We start from the raw sequence: 26,356 nt of genomic DNA on the forward strand, positions 1-26,356 counted from the left end.
CAATGTGCTTCTGCAAATCACTCATAATATCCCCTATAAATAATACGACGTTCATCCGGAAGTAGCAAGAGCACTTGTTAACAGCACAAACACTCTTTTAAGAAAGCGCCTTTTACACTTCGTGACCCTTGAAGCTCGATGCACACACACTTATAGGAGAGATCGGCCTTTGTACAGCAGCTGAGTTAAAACACGGAGCTGTAAAAAAGGAGAAAAAACATGGCTGGGTTATACGAATATATAAAGCGTGTTTCACAGAAACCCAGAGGAGAAAAAAAAAAACCTGTCAATTTGCAGGTGAGAACGGTTGTTGCGGTACAAAAACAAGTTTTGTTTTGTGCTTGCTCACCTCACTTTAACAGTTTTTTGGTCTTTCATCTAGGTTTAGGTAGCTACCTCAGAGTCATGTACACAAGCTCCTTTTGTCTGTATTTCTTTTTTGTAACAGCTCAGGCCACACGCAGCATTGGGGGCAGGGGCTTCTCAGAAAATGAAGCAGGTTTCATTTCAGATGCAAAAAAGGCTTTGTGGTTTTAATTAGTCATTTTGTGTTTATTTCATGGCTGTTAAAAAAAAATGCCTGTCTGTAAATATGCATTACTGTTGCGTAGCAGGCCTACACCTTTCCCTCCACTGGCTCCCTCACTACTTTACATCTCACAACAAAGCCAGTGTTTGAAGACTGCGGGGAGAGCATACTGCATCAGTTGCAAATCTTGTCTTTAGAGTGTTTTTTTTTTTTTCCAGAGTTGCTCTTTGTTGATTGTAACTAGGGCATCTATATTGCCATGTTTCTGCTCAGCTCACAATTAAAACATTTTTTTCTTCACTCTCTCTCTCTCTCTCTCTTCCCCCTCTCGCCGCTGTCTTTCAAAGGCTGATGCGGAGTGCACATAATTATGCATATAAACATAGTGGCTTAATTATCTCTCACAACATCAGTGACAATGTAATTAACAAACATTGCAAGATCAATGAGAGAAACTGCGACCTTCAAAACATTTAACTCCTCACATTGAGGCATCGTGCGGATTTCCTATCAGTGCGAAACCCCAGAATACTTTTCCTAGATAATTTAGATGTCGCATTAGAGCCCTCATAAGCCAGTCAATAGGAAAAAGAAACCAATGAATAAAAACTATGAAAGCAATGACAGAGATGCTCATAGCGATGGATCAAACAGGCTTGACCATGACTCTCATTTGCAATTCTGGGTTCACTGTAAGAGGTTATTGTTCATTTCAAGCCGTTTCAAAGCCCTCCTCTATTCACCGCCTGTTAATTAACTCAACAAACAGCGAGAAAGTTTCAAGCTCCTTACAGTTTTGTGTGCGCGTGTCAAATTAGTCAAAACAAATGCACATAATGTCATTTATTCAAAGCAACTCTTTATTAGGCTGCCGCTGCCCATTTAAACTAAAACACTCTTAAAACTAATTCACCGACATGAACACAAATTGCTTTTTAAAAAAATAAAATAATTACAAATCTATTGAAATTATTGCACCATGTAAAATAACCCCACAGTTCTGAACTTTCTCTGGCTGAACTCCACTGAAACCACGCTATATATTGAAACATTTTACATTGTGCACATGCGATCAAAAACCGACACCCTTTAGAGGCTATTCAAGCTCTAGATTAGTCCATATATAGCCACTGGCGTGCACCTTTATCATCAGCGACACCTCTGCCTCTCAGCGTCCTGCGGAGAGGAGCTATGCCACACTGATGGCCATGTTTGGTCAGCCAAAAGGAGACATAATGTCCATCTGTTATCACATGTGGGAGGGAAAATGTGGCATAATTGCCTCAAATATAGACAAGGCAGGTATGTGCTGTGTGTTGGGTTTCACTTGCCTGAAGTGTCGAGATTAGAAACCACTTGTTTGTAGATTTTGCAGTGACACCAGAGAGGGTGCAGAGGGAAATGTCAGATGTGAGGTTTATTTATTTAGTTATTTATGTATGAACGGGGTGGGGGTGGTAGCAGTAGCGGTGGGGCTAACTCACCTAACCCACATAGTTTCCCACCTGGTGTCACCTGACATGCAGCCATGGAGGGAATGAGTTTAAAACTAATTTACATGATGTTTTAGAGAGGTTATCTCCTGTCAGTCCCAGACATAATCCTTTTAGTCCAATAATTTGCCTTTCGTTGATAGCACGCCACATGGCGCCACCGATGAATAAAGAGACCTGACTCATTTTTTCGGAGAAGGTGATGATAATACCATAAGCAAATAGAATATGAATAAAAAAAGAGATGTCAGTGCTCCCATGACGGGAACTACTAGTCTCTCTGCAATAATTAGCAATTGACTCTGCTGCAAAAACGATAGATGTTTTATTTAATTTGATACCTACTCTAAAGCAAAAGTCAACAGACATGAATCGATTCTCAATCAATACAGAATCAGCCTTGACAATTTTTATATTAGTGATCAGAAGGGTTTAAAAGAAATATGATTTCCCTCCATTCTACCACACCCCTTTTTTAAATACTTCACTCAGTAAAGTGTAGTAACATTTTCTGACTCGCACGGTGTGGGTGGGTCTGCTAACTTTAGAGCCATATGATATACTGTGACCTCAGCTCCCCTCACAAATACAGTAGCAGTAAAATCCAACCAAGCACTAAGAATATTAACACCTAAATGGAGAAGAAAGTTATACCAAATCGCATATTAAGCGGTCAAATGATATTTCACGCCTGGCTCAAGGAAAAACTAAAATGTAAAAGATTAGTTAAACTGCAGTGTACCCTGCAGCAGATCCCTGTCTATACAATATGTCACTCTGTGGTTTCAGTACAAGTGAAAACATGGTAGATTTGATGAAAAGATCTGTGGGGTATTTCCTCTCAAACACATGATCCATTTCTGCTAAATTTTTTATGCCCTTTCGATCCACCAGATACTCTTTCATGCTGATCTACCGTGCAGAGGAGCAACTCCAAAGCACTGAATGGAAATTTGGGGATTATTTTACATGCTGCGCAGGAGATGTGAAAAGCAGGGCACAGAGACTGATTTAGCAATAACGGAGAAATCTGAGACAAGGGCAGAAATATTTGTGTATTAAATACCCCCGGTGGTAGTTGGCATTACTTCTCACCAGCTCATGTGTTGATGGTGATGGGGGTGGAAAAAAGCAATAAAACATTTTTTTTTAAAAAGGTTTTTGACCCTGGTCCTGTGACTGTGCCAAGGATGAGTTAGGAAGGCCAAAGCTTTTACATGACCCAGGTGAAATTAACATTCGACATTACCAGCACGTCAGTGTTCTGCCGTCCTGTCTGACAGATTTATGGAATTGAGTTGGATAAGCAAACACAAATCCTTCCTCTATTTCTCTCTTATTTTCTCTCTCACGCACTCCCTCTCTCTGTACCTTTTTTCTTTTTTCATTCTTTATGTATAACTTTGTCCCTCCATCGCTTTCAGGCAAAATAATGTTTCCCTTTTCCCCACTCTTTGACCCCTTGCACCCACCTGGCTGAAAGTTAATGGGCCAGAATTAATCTCCACATAATGCAATTAAACTATACATTGACTATATTTCGCCTATGTCCTTGGGGAAGTTGTCCAATTTAATGGACTCTTAAAATGAAAGTGATGTTTCAGTGTACAAATGTGTAAAAGAGGTAAGGATTCATTTTCTTTACTCTCCAACGTGACACAATCATCACGTTATTTTCAAATACCTTACACCAAGCTCCTCAGGGGGATTATGAATTGCACTTAACGGGCCATTATTTCCTGGAAGATAGTACTTAAAATTATGTCATTTTCAAATCTTTCGGCATCAGTCATCTTTTGAAAATCTGTGGGGAAGTGCACTGATGGTGTTACTTCAATTCTAGGAAGTGGTATAAACATCTTTTTCCCCTATAGCTTCCCCTGTATTCTTTGGTTACTAGGATTTAGTGCTCTTACATGTAGAATATCTATTTAAAACATTAGCTTCAAAAGGGATTCTCGTTCTGAATTTTAATAGTGTGACATACTAAGCAAAGGAAAATCCTTTGCTACAGTCACCTGCAAATTGTGCAGGACTGACTTTAGATGCAACCAAAACAGGAAGAGCTTTGCCTCAGACTGCTTGTTTGTAGACACACAAATACACAGAGATGTACAGATTCTGCTCGAGCATGCAGTGCAGAATCACTTTTCCTGTTTGCATCACATAAATTACAATTACTTTAAAAAAAAAAAAAAGAGAGCTAGGTTATAATTCTACATGATTCAGCAACGTGGCTTTAAAAAAGTCTAAGAATTGTACTTCTTGCAGAGGAGCTCACTACTGTACGTTTCTCTGTGCAGGAGAAGCATCTGCCCTGCGAGACTATGCAGCCAACACCATGAATGAATTTTTGGGAATGTTCGGTTATGATGACCAGCAGGTAAGGGATGAGCTGACCAAGAAGATCAGCTTTGAGAAGCTCAAAGCCGCTACCTCAGACCCCTCATCCCTCAGCAGTGAGGAGGCCTCACGGCGTGCACGCTTCTCCAAGTACGAAGAGTACATTCGTAAGCTAAAAGCCGGTGAGACCCTACCATGGCCCATACATGCTTCCCCACCCAAACCAGACGACCTCAACCCAAAACTGTCCCAAGACAAGAGCGCCACCATGCTCCAGACCTCTGGGTGCCACCCAGGGGCTGAGGCGCAGATCTACCCTCCCAGCCTGGACCACAAACAGCCAGGAGGACCTCAGCTGGGTACTTCTCAGCCTCCAAATCCCTCTCACATGCAGAACATGGCGTCCCGAGCCTCCAAGTATGACTTCTTCATCCAGAAGCTGAAGATGGGTGAGAGCCTACAGCAACAGAATGGTAATGCGTACAAGCGGCCCTCGAAGTATGACCTGGAGAATGTCAAGTTCCTGCACCTCTTTAAGCCCGGCGAGGGCAACCCTGACATGGGTGGCGCCATCGCCTTTAAGACTTGCAAAGTGGGCCGCCCTTCGAAGTATGACATCAGGACAATTCAGAAGCTAATGCCGGGGAATCCCGAGGCCTCAATGATGCCCAATGTCCTCGCTACGGCACCAGGGAACCCGGGTGCTCCCGGTGTCCCTGCCGTGGGCGCAGCTGGGGCCAGCATCGCCCCAGGGCTCACAATGGACCAGACAGGGCACCTAAGCTTCAACACTGCTGACTACCTTAAGTCCAGCTTCTCCAAGACTGACTCCATCACAACAGGCACCGTGTCCTCTGTCAAGTAAGTCTGCATAAAACATTCATCATTTGAAACTAGAGGGCACTCAGCACCTCCACTGAGGCTACGCAATGCTTTTGTTTAGTTTTAATGCATTTTTTTTTTATCTGCATCAAAAGACACGGAAATAGATAACCCTGATTTGAGTGATTACTTTAATCCTGTCTAGGATAGTGAAAAATCTGTGAAGTCAAAAATGGGCGTGGCCTGTATGAATAGATACGCGTTTGAACAGGGAATCATATTCATATACATTTTACTTCAGCAGGATTCAGTGAAAAGGTAGTGTTACAAGTTACTCTTTTGCCCATGACTTGACATGCCACTGAAATGTAATAGATATTGAACTTACAAAAAGACAGACAGACAAATGGTGCAGAAAACAGAACCATGGCATAGTTAACAGTAGTGTGATAAATATACAGAAGGCAAGAGATGACAGAATATATATGTATATATATATATATATATATATATATATATATATATATATATCCCATTGATTCTCCTCCTCTCTCTTATTGGTAAATGTGAGATGTGTGCTTATCGACAAACGTATTGTGTGACATACTGCACAATTTATTTGCACCAAAACAGTGCAGACCTCTTAAAACCAGCTAATAAAAAACTTAACCTGTCCATTAAAGTTCCAATTTAAAGTTTATTGGTGGACTGAAAAGAGCCCAAGTTCCAGTGGAACACCTCGGAGCTAATGTGGAGCTCACATACACTTAACTGCTACTGTGAGTCAGTTAGCCTAACGCAAAGGTAATTGCTACCTCCACAGCAGCCAACAGGAATGTGGTGTGAAATAGCGCATAGCGCCCAATAGATCCACGACATGATGAGTTGCGAAGGCACATGAAGTGTTTACTCGCTGTAGCACTCCGTGGAGACTGATTTAGCACAGTCATCGCAAAGTGACTGACTTCTTTCGTTTGGCTAGGGTGTAACAACTCTCCCTTTAATTACTTTGGAGCCATGACTAACCTCCCGGCGAGTCACAGGGGCCGACTCTACACTGCCTGACGAGTGCACTTTAAAGAAAGCAAACGAGGGGTTTGGGGAGCTAGCCTGCAGTTGTGCGCACTACCAGTAGGAAACAGCTCCCTGAGTCAGTTTGATTGGTTTTGACCTTGTCTCTAGTTAGTCGAGACCTATCAAAGACACTGTTCAAGAGCCCTCCGGCACCTCTCCCTCAGGCGTCGGCCTTTGTCAGGTTTGGGGCTCAGTGGAGCTGCAAGCTTGGCTAACTGACCCAGTCTGGTGCTTGTATACAGGGAGTAGAGGGGGTGCTAGTGAGGATGTCTGGCAACGCATCCTCCCCTCTGGGCCAGATTAACCTCAGGTCATCCCCCGTGTGGAACTGCTCACATGGAGCTAAATGCCATTTCTTTGAGGGAGCAATACTGTATTATGACCCTCGCTGCTAGCAGCTTTATGAAGGAAAATCACATCACAGGTGACGAAAAGCACACACCTCTGTAATGCGATAAATTCCTCGATTTCCTATTGGATCGAATCCGAATTGAAACCGATTCCGAGCCAGTCGATTCATTTGAATCCGTATGCATTTGAAGCTGCAGTGTTGTCTTTGTTTGAACTCCAGAGTCCAGACTGATCGGAGACAGCGTGACATCGGCATTAAAGTCGAGGGCCTTGGAGATGATCAGAAAAGACCTTTTCAGAGCTTTTCTTCCTCATCCCCATTATCCAGGTTTGCATACGAGCACTCACCAAAAATACCCTCCATAAAAGATTAATGTCCCTTTGCTCCTGCATTTTGACCATGCATCAAAGTGTGCGCCTTCCATCCCTGATTCATACGGCACATGAAAACGCTCTTATGCCACAAGAAAATGTATATTGATAGTGCAAAGTTTGGGAGCGGCTTGTAAGTAAATATTGTGTCAATTTGTTTTTATTAACAACAGGCTTCCCAACCTCGCCCATTAATCCTGTCTCTTTTGTGTTTGCTGTTGCATTAGGAATGGCCTGCCACCAGATAAACCCGCCAGCGACGACATCAACCTCTACCAGAAATATATTGCCAGGTATGCAAATCCCTCAATGTGCTCCCCCCGAATGAGAGAAAAAAAATATATACTCAAAACAGAGATGAACCTTTTTTTTTTTTTTTTATCCACTCATGGTGTGTTTTATTCAGTGATGTAACTAAGATCGTAGACCGGTGTGATGATGTTCCGTGCACAGTAAATTGATTAAGAAAAGACTTAAATTTATGTGCTGAGAGGAACTAGAAGGATGAGGGGGTAATGAAAGTGAAATGGTTTGATGGTAGCTTACTGTAACTGGCTGAGTAAATGCTCAGGGTGTGTGTAGCACTAAAACACTGAGCAGAACATAATTCTGTGCAACTCTGCTCTGTTGGCGGTGACTGACACAGAGAGGATATGAGCTAAGGCCGGGCTCTTCTTGCGCTCTGCCGTTCATTGTTGAACACGCGAGGAACTGACGGATCTAAAAAGTCCGTCATTCGCACCAACAGAGAGAAAAACATCAGGGGAGGGGAGGTATCTTGCGTTTCAATGGACACAGAACAATGTCCCCCGTTCTGGATTCATTTTGAGCCGACACTAGAAAGGTGATTATCATTTGTTTGTTTATTCCGTTTAAAAAGAAAGAAAAACAGCATTTGAAAAGCCAAAGTGGCTTTGGCGTTAATGATTACTTCTCCAAGCCATAACATGAAGGGCACAAATCAAAGCCCTGGCACTGACAGACACACGCACACAAACACACACGCGTCCTCTTCTACACACACACACACACACACGCACACACAAAACCCCTTCCTTGGACTGATTACATTTTGCAAGAAGATTTAATTAAGGAATTTTTAATGAGGCTTCTGCTGGCACTGCCAAGAACTGTTTTGATATTTGCGCTGCATAATGCATAAAATTTGTCTAAACATCTCGGCAGTTGATGCACGGGGAGGCTGCAGATAAGCCCAGATACAGTTTCAATTTCCGTGTTGGGGTTGGGGAAAAAAAGAGAAAGGAAAGAAGAGGAGGGAGGGAAAAAAATGGAAAAAGAGGGCTCATAAAAAGGGCAAATGTAGCACTGAGAGGGGAGGTAGAAGCGGGGGAGGGTCCTCTTTGGAGCTGGGGCTAATGAGTGCACACTAATACTAAAAACCAGCAGTGTAAACGTGTGTGTACCCAATCCGTGAAAGAGCTTCCCTCGTACTGTTTAGTTGTAGTTTTCACTCTTTAAATGCTTTCATGCACCCGCTATTGCCTCGGCACTTTGATCTGTGTGTCTCTATTGTAACTGGAGATGCGCTGCAATCTCTGTATCGTGGCGATATTAATATTTAATCTGCTGCTGAATAGCAGCGGCCCATTAGGCCCCCTGACGCGGCAAGTGGGAATTGTCCAGAGGCAAAGTGATACAGCTGGGCAATGAGCAGAAGGGTGGGCCATAGTCTCAGGGGAGGGGAGAGGGGAGGGCGGGGGGCTTTGTGTGTTCCTAAGTGTTAATGTGTGTGTGAGTGTGTGTGTGTGTGAAAGAAGAGTATAGAAACCACAAATGGTTGGGACATATGTTGGCTATAATGCGTACACACTTCTGGATCTGGATTCTGGTTTGGTCTTTTTTTTTTTTTTTTTTTTTTTTAAGAGCCATCAAACCTTCCTAAAGCCCCCTCTACCTCAATCCCAATTTTCACACACACACACACACACACACACACACACACATGCACAGCCAACTTAAAAAGAGTACTGGATATGCCGTTCAATTAGCTTAATGAACTCAGCAAAGTGATCTGTAAATGCAGCTCTGGGATAATCCTAACAAGGAAAAAAACAGAAAGGGAGATGGAAAAAATATTACTTAGCCCCCTTTTCCCCCTCTCCTCTGCACTAGCAGATGGAGCTCTTGGCAGCAGCAGTGCAAATGTTTATTTGTGTGTTTTCACTGGTAATTGGAGGATTTTAACAGTCATCGTCATCAGGCTTATAATCACCACCGTAAAAGTGGCTGTACTGTAGCAAGCAGCGCCAGGATAAAACCTGGTGGGGTTGGGTTTTTTTTTTTTTTTTACTCCAGACGAGAGAATGAAAAGTAGACAGAGCTAACATCTCAGGATATTGGACCTTTTTTTCCCCTCGCAGAGGAAAACTGTGGTTAACCTGCAACGACTGTGCATTGATTTGACAAGGGTTTTCACAGCGTTGGGAAATAAAGTAGTCGTGGGGCTCCAGATCCTTGAGTGGGTTTGTGTATGCGTGTCGAGGGAAAAGGTTTCAGTGTAATAAGTGTCTCTTACGGCTGCTTTAGAAATAAATGGAGCTAATTTGGCTGAAATTGGTGTGACAGACGGGTAAATTGTTGCAGCGGTGCGGAGGCAGAAGTCAGTTTGACGGTGTGAGCCGCGGTACTTTGAAGGTGAGACGAGCATAATGCCTTTGAGAACTCCTTCGCCTGTTTTTCCTTTTGTGCTCTTCCTCAATCATTTCTCCCACTAATCATTCTTGATTCGCTGTTGATTGTTTCTGAATCGCGCTGATATATTTCTGAGCCGCTTTGTCCCCCAGCTTATTCTTTTCTGTGAAAATTGTTGAAATGTGTCCTGCGACTTGGTTTTCAGGTTCTCTGGAAGTCAACACTGTGGACACGTGCACTGTGCCTACCAGTACAGAGAGCATTACCACTGCATGGACCCTGAGTGTAACTACCAGGTGAGCGTGAGTACTTTACAACTTTTTTTTGATCATCACTCAAAATACACATTTTTTCCCATGTGAGTTCAAACCTCAGTGCCTCGCGGTTCAGATTCTTTTCGCACCGTGAGAGGAATCGGAGGGAAAAAAAGGTGGTTTTGTTTCAGGTAACACCCTCGCCGGTTAAAACTCATGAGCGCTGAGTTTGTTCGGGATATGACAAAGGGGATGTGGTGATCCGAGGACAGACAAACAGTTTAATGTGTCATCTCTTCGTCAGCGGGGTCACACCCAGCCAAAGTCTACGCAGATTAAAAAAAAAAAAAAGTTTGCCGAACAGGCTGCGAGTGTTTACATCCGCTCAATTTCCATGCACAGTTGGTCTTTGACAGTTGGCCTTTTATCACAAGGGTTAATTGTAAATATGCTTGAAATATGCCTCTCTCTTTTTTTATCTATGTATTCTTTTTATCTAAAGACATCTGCTACCGACTGGGGGCCTGTCTTTAATCCCCTTCCACATTATTAATCTCGTCCTGGTCCCAGGAGTTGTCATGTATGGCACAGGAAGGAAAAAGCCAGATCATAATACAGGCCTCGTGTTTGCTGTAGCATATGGCCTGAGAGAGTTAGACAAACACGGGAAGATTTGTCAAAGATGTCAAAAATCCACGCGCAGCCAGAGCTGCATGTGTTTTCCCTTCCTTTCTGAGCAATTCTCTGAATTAAGCCGTCTTCATCTGTAATCTCCTTTGTCTGCACCTGATCAAGAAAGATTACCGCTCAATAAATATTGTTTACGTTTGTGAGAAGCATTACAGAGCTTAAGCTTCCATTTTCTGCATGAACTCCACTTCACAGTCTGAAGGGACACATTCTTGGAAGAATACAATGGAAAATCATTTCATGTCATTATTTAGAGTGTTAGTTCAGGTTATCATGGCGATTTTCACGGGCAGGTCCACATTTCTCTGTTGCTTTAGCGTTGCGTGGAAACGCAGATATGCTTTGGAAGCTTGCTACGATGTCAATACCCGGGGAAAAAAAAAAAAAAAAAAGAAGAAGTAGGCAGTGACGAGCAGTCCCTTTTGAAGCGATAACTCATGAAATGTTACATGACACACACTACTGGAATATTATCCCACTGCCAGCCTGCGGGCTATTGGCTGAGTCTTAACATTCTCCTTTCATGGGCTTGTACATGAGGGAGAGTGTGCATCTTGCCACACTAGTGGGAATCCTAAAATAAATGTAGCAAGTGCCTCCCAACCTTCATCACCACTCAACTGAAAATGAGATCTTTTTCCCAGTCAGCTCTCTCCGCGGCCTATTTTGGACGGCTTGATGGATCGAATGTACCGTGACCGCAGTTCAACTTATCTTCCGGTCATCATTAACTATGAGATACCAGCGAGCCCAAAGCCCAGATCTGTGCTCAGGATTTTTTCCAGGAAAAAATTGTTCGAAAAGCGATGAATCCACAGTATTCATCGATTAGATTACAACTCCTAATGAAGTGTTTGCTCCTACAGGAGTCAAACATCTCAAATATGCAGTGGGAAACAGGCCAAGAGCAAGGGAGCGAACAGCTGTGTGAGATCTTCGCTTTTTACTTGTGCGGAGTGGAACACACGACACAAAGCAATTACCCTATTTTGTACAGCAATTAGTTGCTTTTTAGAATAGTTCTTTCTGATGTTTTCCCCTCAACTGGAGATAAAATATGGATTGAAGACAAAACTGTCTCATTGATTCGCTCTTCTCCCGTTACAGTTTCTGTAACATCAGCTTAAGCCCAATTACAGCAGATTTGGTTGCTGCCTGTCTCTGTGGAGTGACTTTTCTGTTTTCCCTTCCTGACTCCTGGGTGTAGGAGGGATTTTTTTATTTATTAATTTTGTAATTTCAGAAGACGGGTCTCTTAGCATATTCACTCATCATTAGAGGCGAAGCCTGCACCAAAAGCGAGCGCTAACGCTTTAATTAAAAATGGAATCATATCTCAGCGAATTGAAAGGGAAAACGTTTTTTGGTTCGCTTGTTTGTTTGTTTGTTTCTGTTGTCTTCTGTTTTCCCCTGTGCATGTCTGAGAAACCATCTGCATGGAACATAATTTTTCCAGAGACAGAAACATCAGAACTGTGATCTTGCATGTCAATCGATTCATCTTAATTAAAAAATGGAAAAAAACAAAAACACATTTTGGTGGAAGGGAAAAAAATGATGTAGAAACAGCGTGGGTTATGGGGGAACATACTACATGTTGTGTGTGGAGGTTTCTTCTGCGCTAAGCGAGTGCCGGAGTCATCGGTGCTGCATTTGGATAAGACGCAACTTTGAGACATGCAAAGTAAATCAATAACCACAGAACGCACCTTTAAAGACATCCTGGCCCTCTCCATTGCAGTGTTGCACAGCGCTCCCCGACTGCCAACTGGCTCCTGCTCCCTGCAGCTGCTTCTTCCACAGAGATAAAGTGACTTGTTGCTGATTCTGTGACTGGTTTAAATAAACACCAACCTGTTGCCGTACATTTTTCCCCCTCTCCCCTTTTTGCAGAGGTTTACCAGTAAGCAGGATGTAATCAGGCACTACAACATGCACAAGAAGAGGGACAACTCTCTGCAGCATGGCTTCATGCGCTTCAGCCCTCTGGACGACTGCAGTGTCTACTACCACGGCTGCCACCTCAATGGAAAAAGCACCCATTACCACTGCATGCAGGTACACTTTAAAGACTTGCACCTCCTCCTCCACCGAGACACACACACGGCATAAACCCACACATGGGTGCACTTGGCATGCATGCACACAAACACACACGGACAAGGAACATATCCGCAAATGTGGCCACACGTGCTCGTGTATTTCATACAGTACAAATAACCATCATTAAATTTACATTCCAGAGGCACACAACATGTTTATCATTAAACTAGAGCTCACATACTCCATGTAGCCATAATGACATCACTTCCAGACAGTTTCAAACAGGATGAGGCCAGGGAGAAAAGGAGAAAAAAAGAGTCTCAGAGCATCATGATATAGCCATGATGCTCAGATCTGAGCAGACAGGATGTTTGAGAGTCACCAGTTTAACTCCGTCTGTGAAAAGGAGCTCCACACTTTTTCCAGCTACCCAAACAGTGTCTTTAAGGAGCAGTTTGGCAAAAGGTCCTAAAGCATATAAAAGAAAATTGAAAACGGGTGAATACATGCGAGGCTGCTCGCGCTTTAACTCCACCTCTTCACTCTCTCACTCCTTAATTGGCATGGATAAAATTCAGTAAGGTGTTTATATGAACTACACATTTTTCATCTTTTAGTACCAAGCAGCCAGTTGAAGATTATTCCTCCTTCTGGATTTGTTTAATTTTTTTTACATCTGCTTATTTTCAATGTGTCATTGTGCCGAGAGCTTTCTCGCCGACAGGGCAGCAGCGCGGCGGAGGATGGCTTGAGATATATTCTTTTTTAAACCCCTCTAACGGCGTAATTGTTATTAGGACATTTCAGCCCTTGTTTTAACAATCCCTGAGAACCTGCAGATGTTGGCATCGGCTCTCTTGATTTAGCAGGGGAAAAAAACAGAGTGGCATTTTTTTCATTGTTTGACTCAATATGGAGAAGTTGCCCGGTTTGTGTGCCGGTGAAAAGTGCCAGGGATGATATACAATTGCTGCTTTTAATTCAAACATTACCTGTTTTTTCCCCCCTCTGTTGGCTCTGAGGGTTCCTGAGTACCAGAACATTTTAAACTAAAGACCGAGACAGTCATCTTACTTCCATCTGCTCCCCCCCCCCCCCCTCCGCTGCTCAAATTTGTTCGCAGAGTTACAGTAAGTTTGTGGTGACTGCATCACCTGAAAATTCAAAATGAATATCTTTTCATAAAAGGCAGCTTTGCCAGGAAGGTACTGTAGTTTCAGCTACCTGCTGTGACCACCGTCTCTCTTTCAGTCACCAACCCCCCCCCCCCCCCCCACCCCACAACTAGATTGTTTCCAATTCACAGGTTTGACTTGAAACTTGTTGTGAACATGCGAAAACAATCTTCTTCCACCCATTTCTAGGCCACTAGCATCTTCTTAACCACACTGAGCTTCTCTCTCTTTCGCGCGTGTACAGTATGACAGATCTCTTCAAAGCGCTGCCTTTCAGAAGCTGGCTCATAAAACCATTCTTGCAAACTGAAACCTCTGCTGTGGGCTCACAACATGTTTCCAATTGCCACGCTTTCTCTTTGCCTTGCAGGTGGGCTGCAGCAAGGTGTACACCAGCACCTCGGATGTCATGACCCATGAGAACTTCCATAAAAAGAATGCCCAGCTGATCAACGATGGCTTCCAGAGATTTCGTGCCACTGAGGACTGTGGCACGGTTGGGTGTCAATTCTACGGGCAGAAGACTACACACTTCCACTGCAGGTTAATACTGCACACCTAATTTGGCAGATGTTTTTTTAAGCATAAATAAACCCTAATTAATCATATATATATATATATATATTGAGTATTGAGTATCTTTGAACACCACAGATGGAAAGGGGGAGGGGGGATCTCTTATTTTGAAGAGCATGCACCATAACACTATAATCAATGGATAGAGAATCACTTGGTTGATTCATCAAACTCCCTCCCTGGAATGTATCCCTCTGGCAATGGTTGCAGGTGGCAACGTGTCAATGGGCTGCTGTTGTGTTACCGAACTGTCTCAGTTGTCATTCCTCCATTGGGAAGTATTCAGATCATGTGGATCCTCTATATGACTCCCAACTGCACCGAGGTACTGAGGTGGCTTTGTAGCCCAGCACTGCGGAAAATCATGTTTTCCTTTGTTTTCCATTCTTTTTTTTCCCCAGGCGCCCAGGATGCACGTTTACCTTCAAGAACAAGTGTGACATTGAGAAGCACAAGAGCTACCACATCAAGGATGATGCCTATGCCAAAGATGGCTTCAAGAAGTTTTATAAGTATGAGGAGTGCAAGTATGAGGGCTGCGTGTACAGCAAAGCCACCAACCACTTCCATTGCATCCGCTCGGGCTGCGGCTTCACCTTTACCTCCACTAGCCAGATGACCTCCCACAAGCGCAAACACGAGCGCCGGCACATCCGCTCCTCCGGCGTCATGGGCCTCTCTTCCGCCTACCTGGCGCCAAAGGATGAGCAAGAGGAATCGAGCAACGATGACCTGATGGACTTCTCCACCATCAGCAGCAAGAACTCCAGCCTGAGTGCCTCCCCCACGACCCAACAGTCCACCACTGTATCCCACCTGTTGGCCACGCCCATCACTGCTGTCTCCTCCTCCTCCGCATCGGGCCACACCCTCAAACTTACATCTTCGCTGCCCAGTGTGGGCCAGCGTATGTCCAGTCTGCTGTCCCAGGCCCTGCCCAGTAACATGCCGGTGGCCCTCGCTCTTTCCAACAGCGCCATGGCCGGCTCCAACCCGTTCTTCCCCCTCATGACCAGGCTGCCACCTCCGCCGGCCGCTAGCCTGATATCAGCTGTATCTTCTGGGGCCCACTCCATGCCCACCGACTCACTGACCCAAGGGTGCTCCACAGGGGTTGCAGACGGAGCCATGGCCTCCACCCCGACGTCCTTCGCTACCTCCTCCATCATGGAGAAGATCTCAGCAAGCAAAGGGCTGATATCACCCATGATGGCCAGACTGGCAGCTGCTGCCCTGAAGCCCTCCAACCACCTAGACACAGGTGAGTCAATTCACACACCTAGTCAATTACACCATGAAAAAATAAATAAATAAATACTACAAACCTCCAACAATGTTGTTAATCAAACGATTGCTTGGATCATATATTAAGCACAAATCTTTGCTGGGTGAAATATGCAGTCTGCATTTTTGCTTTATATGATACGATGCTTTAAATGTATAATTATGTATGTTTTGGACTGGTAAACTATCAATAATTGATTGATTCAGCCTTAATATTACCTTTTATCTTGTAACTGAACCAGTGAAACACACTGGCACATTGTAAACCCATGTATAAATTGGTAGTCAATTGTAAAGGTTAGCTTTGCTTGTTACACTATTTATAGACAAAGGTATTGAAATAATGACAAACAATAACCTTTTGAGCTGCGTCAAAGAGAATATATTGCGTGTACACTAAAAGCCACATCCTTTTCTTCTGTGTGTGGTCTTCAGTCGGCTACAGCCAGAGCAGTGCACTCAGAGGTCATTTCTATCACCATAACACAGTGGAGAGAAAGGCAGAAAAACTGCCGCTTTCAGGCTTAAAGGGGCATACCGGAGGCATAGTCATCTGCTCTGGGCTTGTTATTGTGTTGATCGTTTGTTAGATACCCACCATCCATTTGGAGATAAATGCGCTGACAGGGGAGAGTAGAGCCTGTAAAAGTCTCTTATGATGTTCAGTGGGGGCTCCTGGGGCTTGTGTTGAACATGTTTCCTCATCATTGGTCTCTTATCTATGTCTGCGCCCGTTCCAAGCAAATGGAGGTGGAATGAAATTAAGTTCAGAAATTGCAAGAACAAAATTTTTTTGTTTTTTTTTCTCTCTTTATTTTTCTCCTCTATGCAAACCGATAAAACAAAAACAACAGAAATCGCTCAGGCAGAAATGACTCAGTGTACCAGAGCTGAGAAAGGGGCTTTTTTTTTCCACTGTCACCAGAACTCAGACACACTTGCATGCATCAGCAAAGACACCATTTTTGAATTTCTAGAAACCATCTGTTTCCACAAAAAACATTTCAATATCTATTTAGCATAAACACAGTTCACATAAATTTTGGAGGTAATTGCCTTGTCTATGTTTATCATATCGCTCGAAACAAAGCTTGTGGAAAATGAAAATGAAGTTAAAGCATTAAATTGATAATGCACTGCAGAGCACAATCTTGCATGCTGGAGCAGTGGGGCCTCCTGTGCTGAGCCCGAGCAGGTGGGGTGCGGATTGTAAATGGGGCTGCAAAGGGGGGAGCGTCTCCGGATGTTGGGACTGGGAAGGATTACAATTCCTGGTGGTGTTCCTGGAGCAGGACAGGCCCTGGGAGAGAGACGGGGCAGCTGCTCCGGGGAGCCGAGCTGAGCGCAGGCTGTCAGGCTGAGCTCCACCTCTGGGCTTCCAGCAGGTAGTCTGAACGCCGGGAAAGGCCCCCACTGAGGGTGGGGCCTCCACAGATGGTGCCTTCACCACCCCTCTCGTCGTCTCACCGAGAGGCTGCATCTCAGATCTCTCTGCCTGATAACAAAGCTGGTCTAAAATAATCTCCTCGCATTTCACATACTTGGTAAAAGTTCAGCGCAGCATGCATGGTGGAGCAGCCGCATTCTGTTCATAAAATGTGTGAACAGGACATTTGGGGCTAAAAACAAGGAGGAAGTGGTTTTTGCTTCTCTCTCAGATAAGGTGTGAGAAAAGTCACAGTGTTTGTGGCTATTTTTCGCAGTGTTTATTTTTTTCACAGGGTTGTGAAACTTCACCTCTTTTGTGGTGAATTTGCAGCATTTTTCTTGTTTCTGCTTTCGGCATTTTCTCAGTATTTCCTTTAATTAATGTTCCACTCTAATTTACCCCTAAGTGTTTTTCCCAGAGATTCAAGCATCTGAAGGGTTTACTAATTAGACACACAGTACAAATGATCTTTCACAAGCTCTGTATCTTATCCGGAGTAATTACATGCTGATACATTATTCCTGGATAATTTCCAGAAAGAAGCTGCTTTGAGTCAAACTCATTTGTTCTCCCCCTTTGAGAAGTGAATAGAAAAAAATAACTTCATGATGTGCAACAGAATAAGAGACTTTCACATTGTAATCCACCTTAAGAAAAAGTAAGTGTATCCTTTAATATAGTAAAGGAATGTTTTAATCTTCCTGCTGATCATATAGTGAGTGGCTGCTCTTGATGTAATGTGCTCTCATTTGGTCTGAGAGTTGATTTAATTGTCGATGACAAGGCAGGATCTGTGTGGCTACTTAATTTTGGGTGTACTCTTTTCAAGTTGGGGGGGGGGGGGGGGGCACTGGACAGAGACTTGTTAAGCATTTGGTGACCTCAAACCAGGCATGGAATTGTTTGACTGCTGTTTTTCTTTAGCCCCACCCCGACTCCAGCCCCTCCAACCTCAGCCATTGTCAAACTGACACTGACACTGACACTTCCCCATCTCCGAGCTTTCAGCTGACAAGGCCCAAGACTGGCTTTTCCACTCCTATTCTGTCTGATATGTCTCTGGGTCATCTTGTAGCAGGGGGAGGGGGGAGGGGAACTCTGGTCGGCTTCCCCCTTACGTAGGCTGGTCTTGTTTTCTCCCCAGCAAGGAAAAAGAGAGGAGCCTCACCAGGCTGAGGGCCAAGGGCACACACTTGGTTGCCCATGACCTTGCCTGTCACTATCCCTCAGCACCAGCCCTGATTCCTAAACAACAGATTCCTCACCAAACCAATCACGGCCGCTGGTACTCTGCTACTCCTAAGTCTTACAGTGTCTGAGAGGCTACGGCAGGGTCACCCCTCCCACTCACATGTTTTTTTAAATAAAACTCCACTTATTGTCTACCCAAAAAGCCCAGCATCCTCTGTGTAGCCCCAGGCCAAATTAATATTTCAATCCCTTGAGAATAAGGGGGTGGGGGGCACAATTCACCTTCCTGTCAGCATTTTTTACCCCACGTCGTCCTCCGGTCTTTATTTATTTCATTGCCGCACTCCTGTCCCCGCTCACAGCATCCACTGAATACCTATTTGGAGGAGAATGTGATCAAGAGGTCATGCTATTTGAACCAATCTGATTGGCTGTCAGCTCCAATCTGACCGACATAGTACCCCTGTTCCTTGTGGGTACGCTCAGTGGCATTGGCTGCCGTCCGTTGTCAGGCCAACGAGCAGCCTGGGAAGGTGGGAAGGGAGGGGGGTGGCCAATCTGAGACTGCCACTTTCCCTCAGCATTAGCATCTCACTTAATGACCAGTTAAGAGGCAGCCTGGCAAATGAGTTGTGACAAGTGCTGCAGAAAAAGGAGTCTTTTTCCCTCATATCTCCCGCCTCTCAATCACCATTTAAGAGGATTGACGGCCTGACATAATTCCGCAATAATTATCACTCGGAGTATTCTTTTCGGGCCAAGACAGAAGTCAGATTGGATCTCATCATAGGGTAATAATGCTGACCAACAATAACTTTGTTGTCACTTCTCTCATCTGCGTCTCTCGCTTGATCCTCAGGGAATGGGCACCCGGCTTCAGCCAGCCAGTTCAATTTGGTTCAAGTGAAGCAGGAGCCGATTGACTCCGGGGCCTCCCAAGACTCCACGCAGGAGCACAGCCTGGACCTGAGCAAGAAAGACCACAGGTACCCCGCTCCATGGTACATGAAGGGTTAATGCTATATGTTGAAAATGTTGATTTCTGTATTTAAATTCAGCTAATATACACAACACATTAATCAACCAGGGAGTAAAGTTTCTCTGATTGATAGATGGTTTCAGTCTTGGGAACCAGTGTTATGTTTGCAATCATTTATCGAAAATATCTAATTTATATACACATGTGCATAAAATTATACACATAACATACATCTCCATTTTTTGTGCGGGAGGCTTGTTTGTATAAACCGTCAACTCCAGTCTTCCCTTCAACTCACAGTAGATCTCATTTCTTCACTAGACAGCATTTTTTTCTTCATTATACAGGCACACCTTGTGTGATAAATAATAATATTTACTGTTCTCATGCAAATCTTGACTAAACATTGTTCATTTTCCTTGTTCCAGTAATGAATCAAACGGACACCCTGTACCAGGGAATACATCTCTTTTATCCTCGCTTATGAATAAGGTAAGATCCATCCATCAAACGCCTTTCATCCCATGACAAATTAGCGGGACACGGAGGGGCCTGTTTGTTTTTTTAATGTTTCACCGCTAATAAGATGAGTTTGTATCATTTAAATTTTCCAGCCATTTTTCATACGGTGTAATTTTCACTGCACCTCTCACAAATTAATATAATGAAGCAGTAGCTGGGTGCCACGCCAGATATATAGAGATGTTTGTTTTTTGATGAGCTGTTTTGAACTCGCCGTCCATTTTTTCTCCTCCTTTATACTTTTTCTTCCCGCCCGCCTGGCTCTCCATTTATTTATAGAGTTGGTAAATTATTTGATTAAAAAGTCAGTGTAGAAAAAAAAAAACGGGAGGCGCTGCCCTCATTTTTTATCGGCTAAATGTTAGCGTATGGAAATTTAAATGTGTATTTTGGGGGGGGGTGAAGATTAAAATGGACATCATCTTAATTATACATCTCATCTGATTGATACAAATGTGCGAGGTGGTTTCCATCACAATGATGATGTAATGACAGGTTTTTTTTTTAATCCTTGCCAACTGGACAATACCTCCTCCCTCCCCTCCATACACGGGCGCACGCCTCGTTTTCTTTAACCTCTCCCCAGGAGAGCTTAGCTTCCGAGTCGCTCTCCTCAAAGCAGTCATTAAACCCAGACAGTAGAGGAGCTTGAAGACCTGTTGTCCAACAGCTTCTCATGTCATGTCAGCTTTCGGGGGGTTTTGATTCAAGCCACCAAAGCACATAAAAGGGTTAACAATCGCTCCCAGAGGACGCTTGGCACACACGCTTGGCCTGCACTCAAGCAAAAGCCTGGATGTTTGTAAATCTGGCTGTGCTTTTTTGCCTCGCCAAACATTTGTGTGTGTGTGTAAACTGTCACACTGCACACTGACATATGCAAGTCCCCAGCTTACGTATGTTCAGCTAACCCAACAGCTGGGTGTTTATATGCTATGTGTTTTGTAGATGACACAGGTGAACCCTGCCCTGTACAACGCCATGAACCTGAAGACAGAGCTGGAGGCGGGCCAGTGCGGCAACAGCTCGGAGGCAGCGCACTATCTGAACAGAATGCTGAAGAGGCCCATGCAAGAAAAATCTACCGAAATCTGGAGGACATACCTTCGCAGGTATAAAACAAGGGGGAAGTTTAAAAAAAAAAAAGTCAGTCATTGTCGCTCTATTCACGCAGTTAGACTTGACTCATTCATTCTGATAGCGGGAACAGTCAGTTTTAAGAAGTGATGTGCGTAGAAGGCATTTTTCTGTAAATAGAATTCCTCACATACTGCATCACTGGAAACCCCCTGAAACATAAAGAATCTCTTCCTACAAAGCACGTCGGACTTACGATATTTACTGTCAGATCGGAAGTCAACCCAGTTGAGTGTGCGAGGGCACTACATTTACAGTGTTAATTATCTGTCCATGTGAAGGTTTGACACGGATGACTTCTGCGAGGCTCAGTGTGACTTCCTTCAGAAGGTGCATTTCCACTGCCTGGTGGAAGACTGCGGTGCACTCTTCAGCACCGTGGATGGGGCCATAAAACATGCCAAGTGAGTGTTCCACCGGTTTATAATCAGAAAAAAAGACCCTTTACTCAGTTAAGCTTTTGGCTTTTATTGATCAACATAAAAAGAGAGCTTCCGTCTTGTTTTTCAGCTTCCACCTCCGGGCCACCTTGAAAGTGAAGTCGGAGCCTCAGTTCGGTGAGGGCAAAGACTCCAGTGAGGGAATGTCGCTGCAGCCAGCCGCCCCCGTCTCTATGGCCAACAATCCCTCCATGGATGTGGCCCACCTGACCTCCTCTAGTGGCTACAGCTCTCCACCTCCCTCCCTTCTGGCATGGAAGCAGCTGACCGGCAGCATCCCTCAGATGTCGGCCTCCATGCCCAACCTGCCAGCCAACTCCCCTCTGGCCACCACCTCTCTGGAGAATGCTAAACCCCAGGTCAAACCTGGTTTCCTGCAGTTCCAGGAAAAGTATGACATTTTCCAAACATTTATTCCCCTCTTATTATACGACAGTGTGTTTACTCGACCGTAAACTGCATTTTCCATTTTTATTCATCCAGTGATCCCTGTTTGGCTACTGACTGTAAGTACTCGAACAAGTTCCACTTCCACTGCTTGTTTGGGAATTGCAAGTATGTGTGCAAGACATCTGGCAAGGCCGAGTCCCACTGTTTGGACCACATCAACCCCAACAACAACCTGCTCAACGTCCGCGACCAGTTTTCCTACTACTCTCTCCAGTGTCTCTGTCCTAACCAGGTGAGTGTGTGGCTTGATAACGCAGCCAGGAGCTGAATCACCTACTGTCATCTCCCAGAGGTTTCTAAGCATGAAGTATGCTATCTATTAGACCAGTATTTGAGGTTATTTGACTCAAGGCTTTCACAACCGCCGCTCGGCGTCTTCCATCTCAGCTGAAAAAGACAGTCGACTCACCCCAGTAATGCCTGTTTATATGTCAATGATGTCATTTTGACTGCCGCATTCTCCTCTCAGAAAAGGCCAATTTAGCTGATATTACCCAATAAATCATTGTCACTTGCACAGTAAACAAGGCTGTCTGGAATAGGGCAAAAATCAGGGGAATGCTTCGCAAATGAAACCTAAATGGCAGCCCCTGCCTGCTCTCATGAGCCCGTATTTGGAAAACCGTTTAAATGAATTCATTAATGTGTCGAAAATCACCCCTCTCACAGAAAGTCCCCCCCTCCCCCTCCTCCTCCACACTCCTTCTCCCTCCTTTGAGTCTCCATCTCCTGAACTGAGCAGATCTTATTTGGTCCAGTCCTTAGGGATCTGGGCCTCACAAACAGATGGTGGTGTACAGACATGTTTGAAAGGGGGGGGCTGCAAAAAAAAAAAAAAAAAAGTAATCGTGCTTAAAAATGTGGGATGTTCCGAATGAGCAAAAGAGGAGTGTTCAGTTTAACTTTGCGTTCAAAGAAAGATCAAATAATATTTGTCAACTCCTTTGGCTTTTTCAAAGACTCACACATTTGCCTCTTGAAATTGTTTTTTTCTGCAGCACTGCGAGTTCAGGATGAGAGGCCACTATCACTGTCTGCGGCCCGGCTGCATGTTCGTCACCAACATCACTACCAAGCTGCCGTGGCATGTCAAGAAGCACGAGAAGGCAGAACGCCGCGCCGCCAATGGCTTCAAATATTTCACCAAGAGGGAGGAGTGTGGGAGGCTGGGTAAGAAAAAATACGTCTGACATAATATGACTTCAGTAGAAGTTTTGGTCTTTTAATAAAAAGGTGTTTCATTTGAGAAAGATTGTAGATCGGTACTTGCTGGCTGTGTTTAAAAAAGGTTGAGAGAACGGCGTCGGCAAACACAGTGACTGTGTGAGTTGTTTGAGAGGATTGAAACAAGTCCGCCTCATAGGGTTTGTTGCTGTGTTTTGCATATTCACAATGGCACCTCAAGTCCCAAAGGTAGACTATATGTGAGCAGTAACGTCAAAGGGGGCAATCACATCCACGTTGTTTTCTTCTTCCTTTTGCCCCTGTCAGAAATGAGCAATTAGGTTTGTGTTTGTTAATTATCCGGCGTGTCTGGTTTAGCCTGTTTGTGTTCCGAAGCTGCGCCTCACAGCCACCGCTGCCATCACACAGAAATGAATCAAAAGTGATCCGTTTTTTTTTTTTTTCTTTTTTCCAGGCGGTTACACAAGCTTTTCAGGACGCAGAATACAAAGCAAACAAAAACAGGCCCTAAACAGCTGTTTTTTGTCCCCAGCCTGATCTGCCAACTGTATTGTTCGGGCTGGGGGAAAAACAGAAAGGATTACCATCGCTAGCACTCCAGTCATAAACAATTGATGGGTTGCCAGTATCCATGGCAGCAACATTAAACTGCACACCGCTGATGATGTTACCTGGTTTCCATCTCACAAAGGGCCCTCGGTGTCACGGGGGTTACTGTTATTTGCTCAACTTTGCTTGTTTTCATACATTGTGTGTGCGAGAGCTATTTGATGACACAGATGTGTTGTGCTCTTAAGCTGGGTGCCATGGTTACTGACATGCTAGCACCTGCCCAGCATGTTACTCTTTCAATTATTTCTTCCTGCTTTTATATAATGGTATTCGATTAACAGGCACAAAACAGAACATTCATTTAATTTGAAATCATAAAGCAATTAGAGCCAGACGCGTTAAAACACTAGAAAAGAACAGAAGAATATGAAGCAGACAGCAGCGCAATGGTGAACAAAAGGAAAAATGACAATGGAGATACTTTGAAAAATGAATTTAATATGGTAATAATTGTATATTTACTTTGGTTTGCAGGGGTGTGTGCATTATTGGCCCACAGAAAATGAGAATTTATTTATGTAAATTCCTAATTGAATAAAGCATGTCAGTGTAATAAAAGAGCTCCACAGGTTTAGTGCACAGAAGCCTTGACTTGCTCAGTGTGACACCGGAGTGATCTAATATTCCTCCTACATGTACACTCCCAAACACTTTGAAAGCGATCCCTCTTTTGTCGGAGCCATATCATGAAATTAAAAACAACAAAAAAAACTAAAAATATTTCACTCTGTGTTTGATCTAATCACAACACCGTCACACTGATATTATTGCATTCAGCGCGGTGGGCTGTTCTCTCAAGACGTCTCACGATGAGCCACAGAGAAATTAATCTACAAACGGAGAGTTTTAAAAACTGTCGCTGGTTTCTTTTTGCAGGTTGTAAGTACAACCAAGTCAACAGCCATTTCCACTGCATCCGCGAGGGTTGCCAGTTCTCCTTCCTGCTCAAGCACCAGATGACCTCACACGCACGCAAACACATGAGGCGGATGCTGGGGAAGAACTTTGACAGAGTCCCATCCCAGGTACAAACACAGTTAACTGTGACACACATGTCAAACTGAAAAGTGCAACTGTCTGAAAACAATGGCTGAACACAAAAAAAACAAAAAAAAAAACAAAAACAGGCGTTGGAGCAGTTTATTGAAACTCACACGCCCTTTTACTGAGAAACTAAATGGGGAACGTATTGTGTGTATTTATGCAGTGTAGCTTTTTAGAGAATGTGTCATATTATTAGGCTCATGGATTTTCACCCTAGTACCCGGATGTTTTTCAAGTAAATTTCACATTTAGGTGATAAGTTCCCAGTTGTGGTTTTTGCTGCTAGAAGGTTATTGGTTACTTATTTATCTTAGTTGGTTTTGGTGTTTTTTTATGAGTCAGATTCTGGGGAAAGCGTCAACAGGTTCATTTGGCGCAAAAGAGCAAACAGCTCCTATCCTGTCATACCAGTCAGTGACAAATCACTCATGACATTCTTCATTTTTTTACAGTTGAGTATACTCCATTTCCTAACATTACCTCTGCGGTACATCCTGTCCTGTACGTGCATTTAAACATGTTGATTTTCTAGTTCTGTTTGTTCTTTCTTCATTTTGAACCTTCATATAATGACATAAGTGTGACGTTCATTTAGACTTTTGATGCCTTGAGAAATGCTTGATTGTGTGCCAAGAGACAACACCTGCATTAATGACAGGCCATATTCTAAGACGTTTGTATCACATAAGGTCAAGTCTACACTGGTTGTGTACACATAAACAACAGAATAAACAACCCGATAGACAGAGAAACAGAGAGAGAGAGAGCCGCAGAAGGCTTAGTGACAGCGCACCAGTAGAAAACAGATTATTCATTCCAACAAAATGCCCAGAAAGTACACTAACACACAATGAGTATCTGGCGACAGTCACCAGGGTGAATAATAAAGGAGAGAGAAGTCAATACAGCTTGTACAGTCCTACAAAATGCCAAAACTGCACCGAAACCAAACACAATCAGCATCTGGTGACGGCGCACCAAGATAAAGGAAAAAAAGAAAAAAAAGAGAGAAATCATGTTGTCAGCGCAGCAGTAAAAAACAGCTTATTTACGCCATTTACAAAATGTGTAAAAGCACACCCACACACAATTAAGCGTCTGGCGACGCATCGGACAACATACACAAAGCCATGAAATGGTTAAAATAAATAAATAAATAATTCAGGCAGAATTCAAAGCTTCTATTGACATGACATTGAGTGACATTTAAGAAGTCAGCTGTCATATTTTAGATGTGCTTAACGATGGTTGTTAAATTGCTGTTAGCCAGAGAGCAAACTATGTTCTGACCATGGTGAAAATGTGGTGTTTTTTAAAGGCTATGCCAGCGAATATGGATTGAAGTGGAATATACTTGTTAGATAAAAACGTGAATTTTGAAAATGATTCCATCTCTTTTCAATAAATGGGAGAGATATATTTCTGTATGTTTAAAAAAATGATTCGAATATCAATGTCATTAATGCATTTTGGAACTATTCGAAAAAGCCATATATATTTATTTATTTGATCTATTTAAACAGGGGGGTACTTACTTTATTTGCAGAGGAAGTCCTGTTCAATCCTCTCCACAGATGCCGTGGTAGAAGCTGGAGATAATACCAGCTTCAAAAGTCGAGTGGCCTCAGGTAGCCTAGTCTCTGGCAGATCGCTGTCTGTCAAAAATAAGCAAGCACAGGCGTCATTCCTTGGACTGTTTGTGAACAGTT

At 43.7% G+C, this 26,356-nt stretch overlaps 1 protein-coding gene across 11 annotated transcripts in view; it reads left to right on the forward strand.

Annotated features, from left to right (window-relative positions):
• casz1 (castor zinc finger 1) overlaps positions 1-26,356 on the forward strand; it is a 95,168-nt gene that overhangs the window by 60,295 nt on the left and 8,517 nt on the right. For 4 of the 11 annotated variants that reach the window (XM_084015747.1, XM_084015744.1, XM_084015740.1 and 1 more), the window contains exons 3-17: positions 4,326-5,226; positions 6,833-6,940; positions 7,212-7,277; positions 9,842-9,938; positions 12,474-12,638; positions 14,169-14,341; positions 14,776-15,635; positions 19,138-19,264; positions 19,686-19,749; positions 20,728-20,891; positions 21,198-21,320; positions 21,427-21,747; positions 21,840-22,038; positions 22,805-22,976; positions 24,480-24,628. In XM_084015747.1, the coding sequence (XP_083871873.1) occupies positions 4,326-5,226; positions 6,833-6,940; positions 7,212-7,277; positions 9,842-9,938; positions 12,474-12,638; positions 14,169-14,341; positions 14,776-15,635; positions 19,138-19,264; positions 19,686-19,749; positions 20,728-20,891; positions 21,198-21,320; positions 21,427-21,747; positions 21,840-22,038; positions 22,805-22,976; positions 24,480-24,628 (3,689 nt within the window). The remainder of the gene's footprint in view (positions 1-4,325; positions 5,227-6,832; positions 6,941-7,211; positions 7,278-9,841; positions 9,939-12,473; positions 12,639-14,168; positions 14,342-14,775; positions 15,636-19,137; positions 19,265-19,685; positions 19,750-20,727; positions 20,892-21,197; positions 21,321-21,426; positions 21,748-21,839; positions 22,039-22,804; positions 22,977-24,479; positions 24,629-26,356) is intronic. The other 7 variants (XM_084015748.1, XM_084015745.1, XM_084015750.1 and 4 more) reach the window with 3 other exon arrangements.

Source organism: Eutrigla gurnardus (assembly GCF_963514095.1).
Source record: "Eutrigla gurnardus genome assembly, chromosome: 8".
NCBI lineage: Eukaryota > Metazoa > Chordata > Actinopteri > Perciformes > Triglidae > Eutrigla > Eutrigla gurnardus.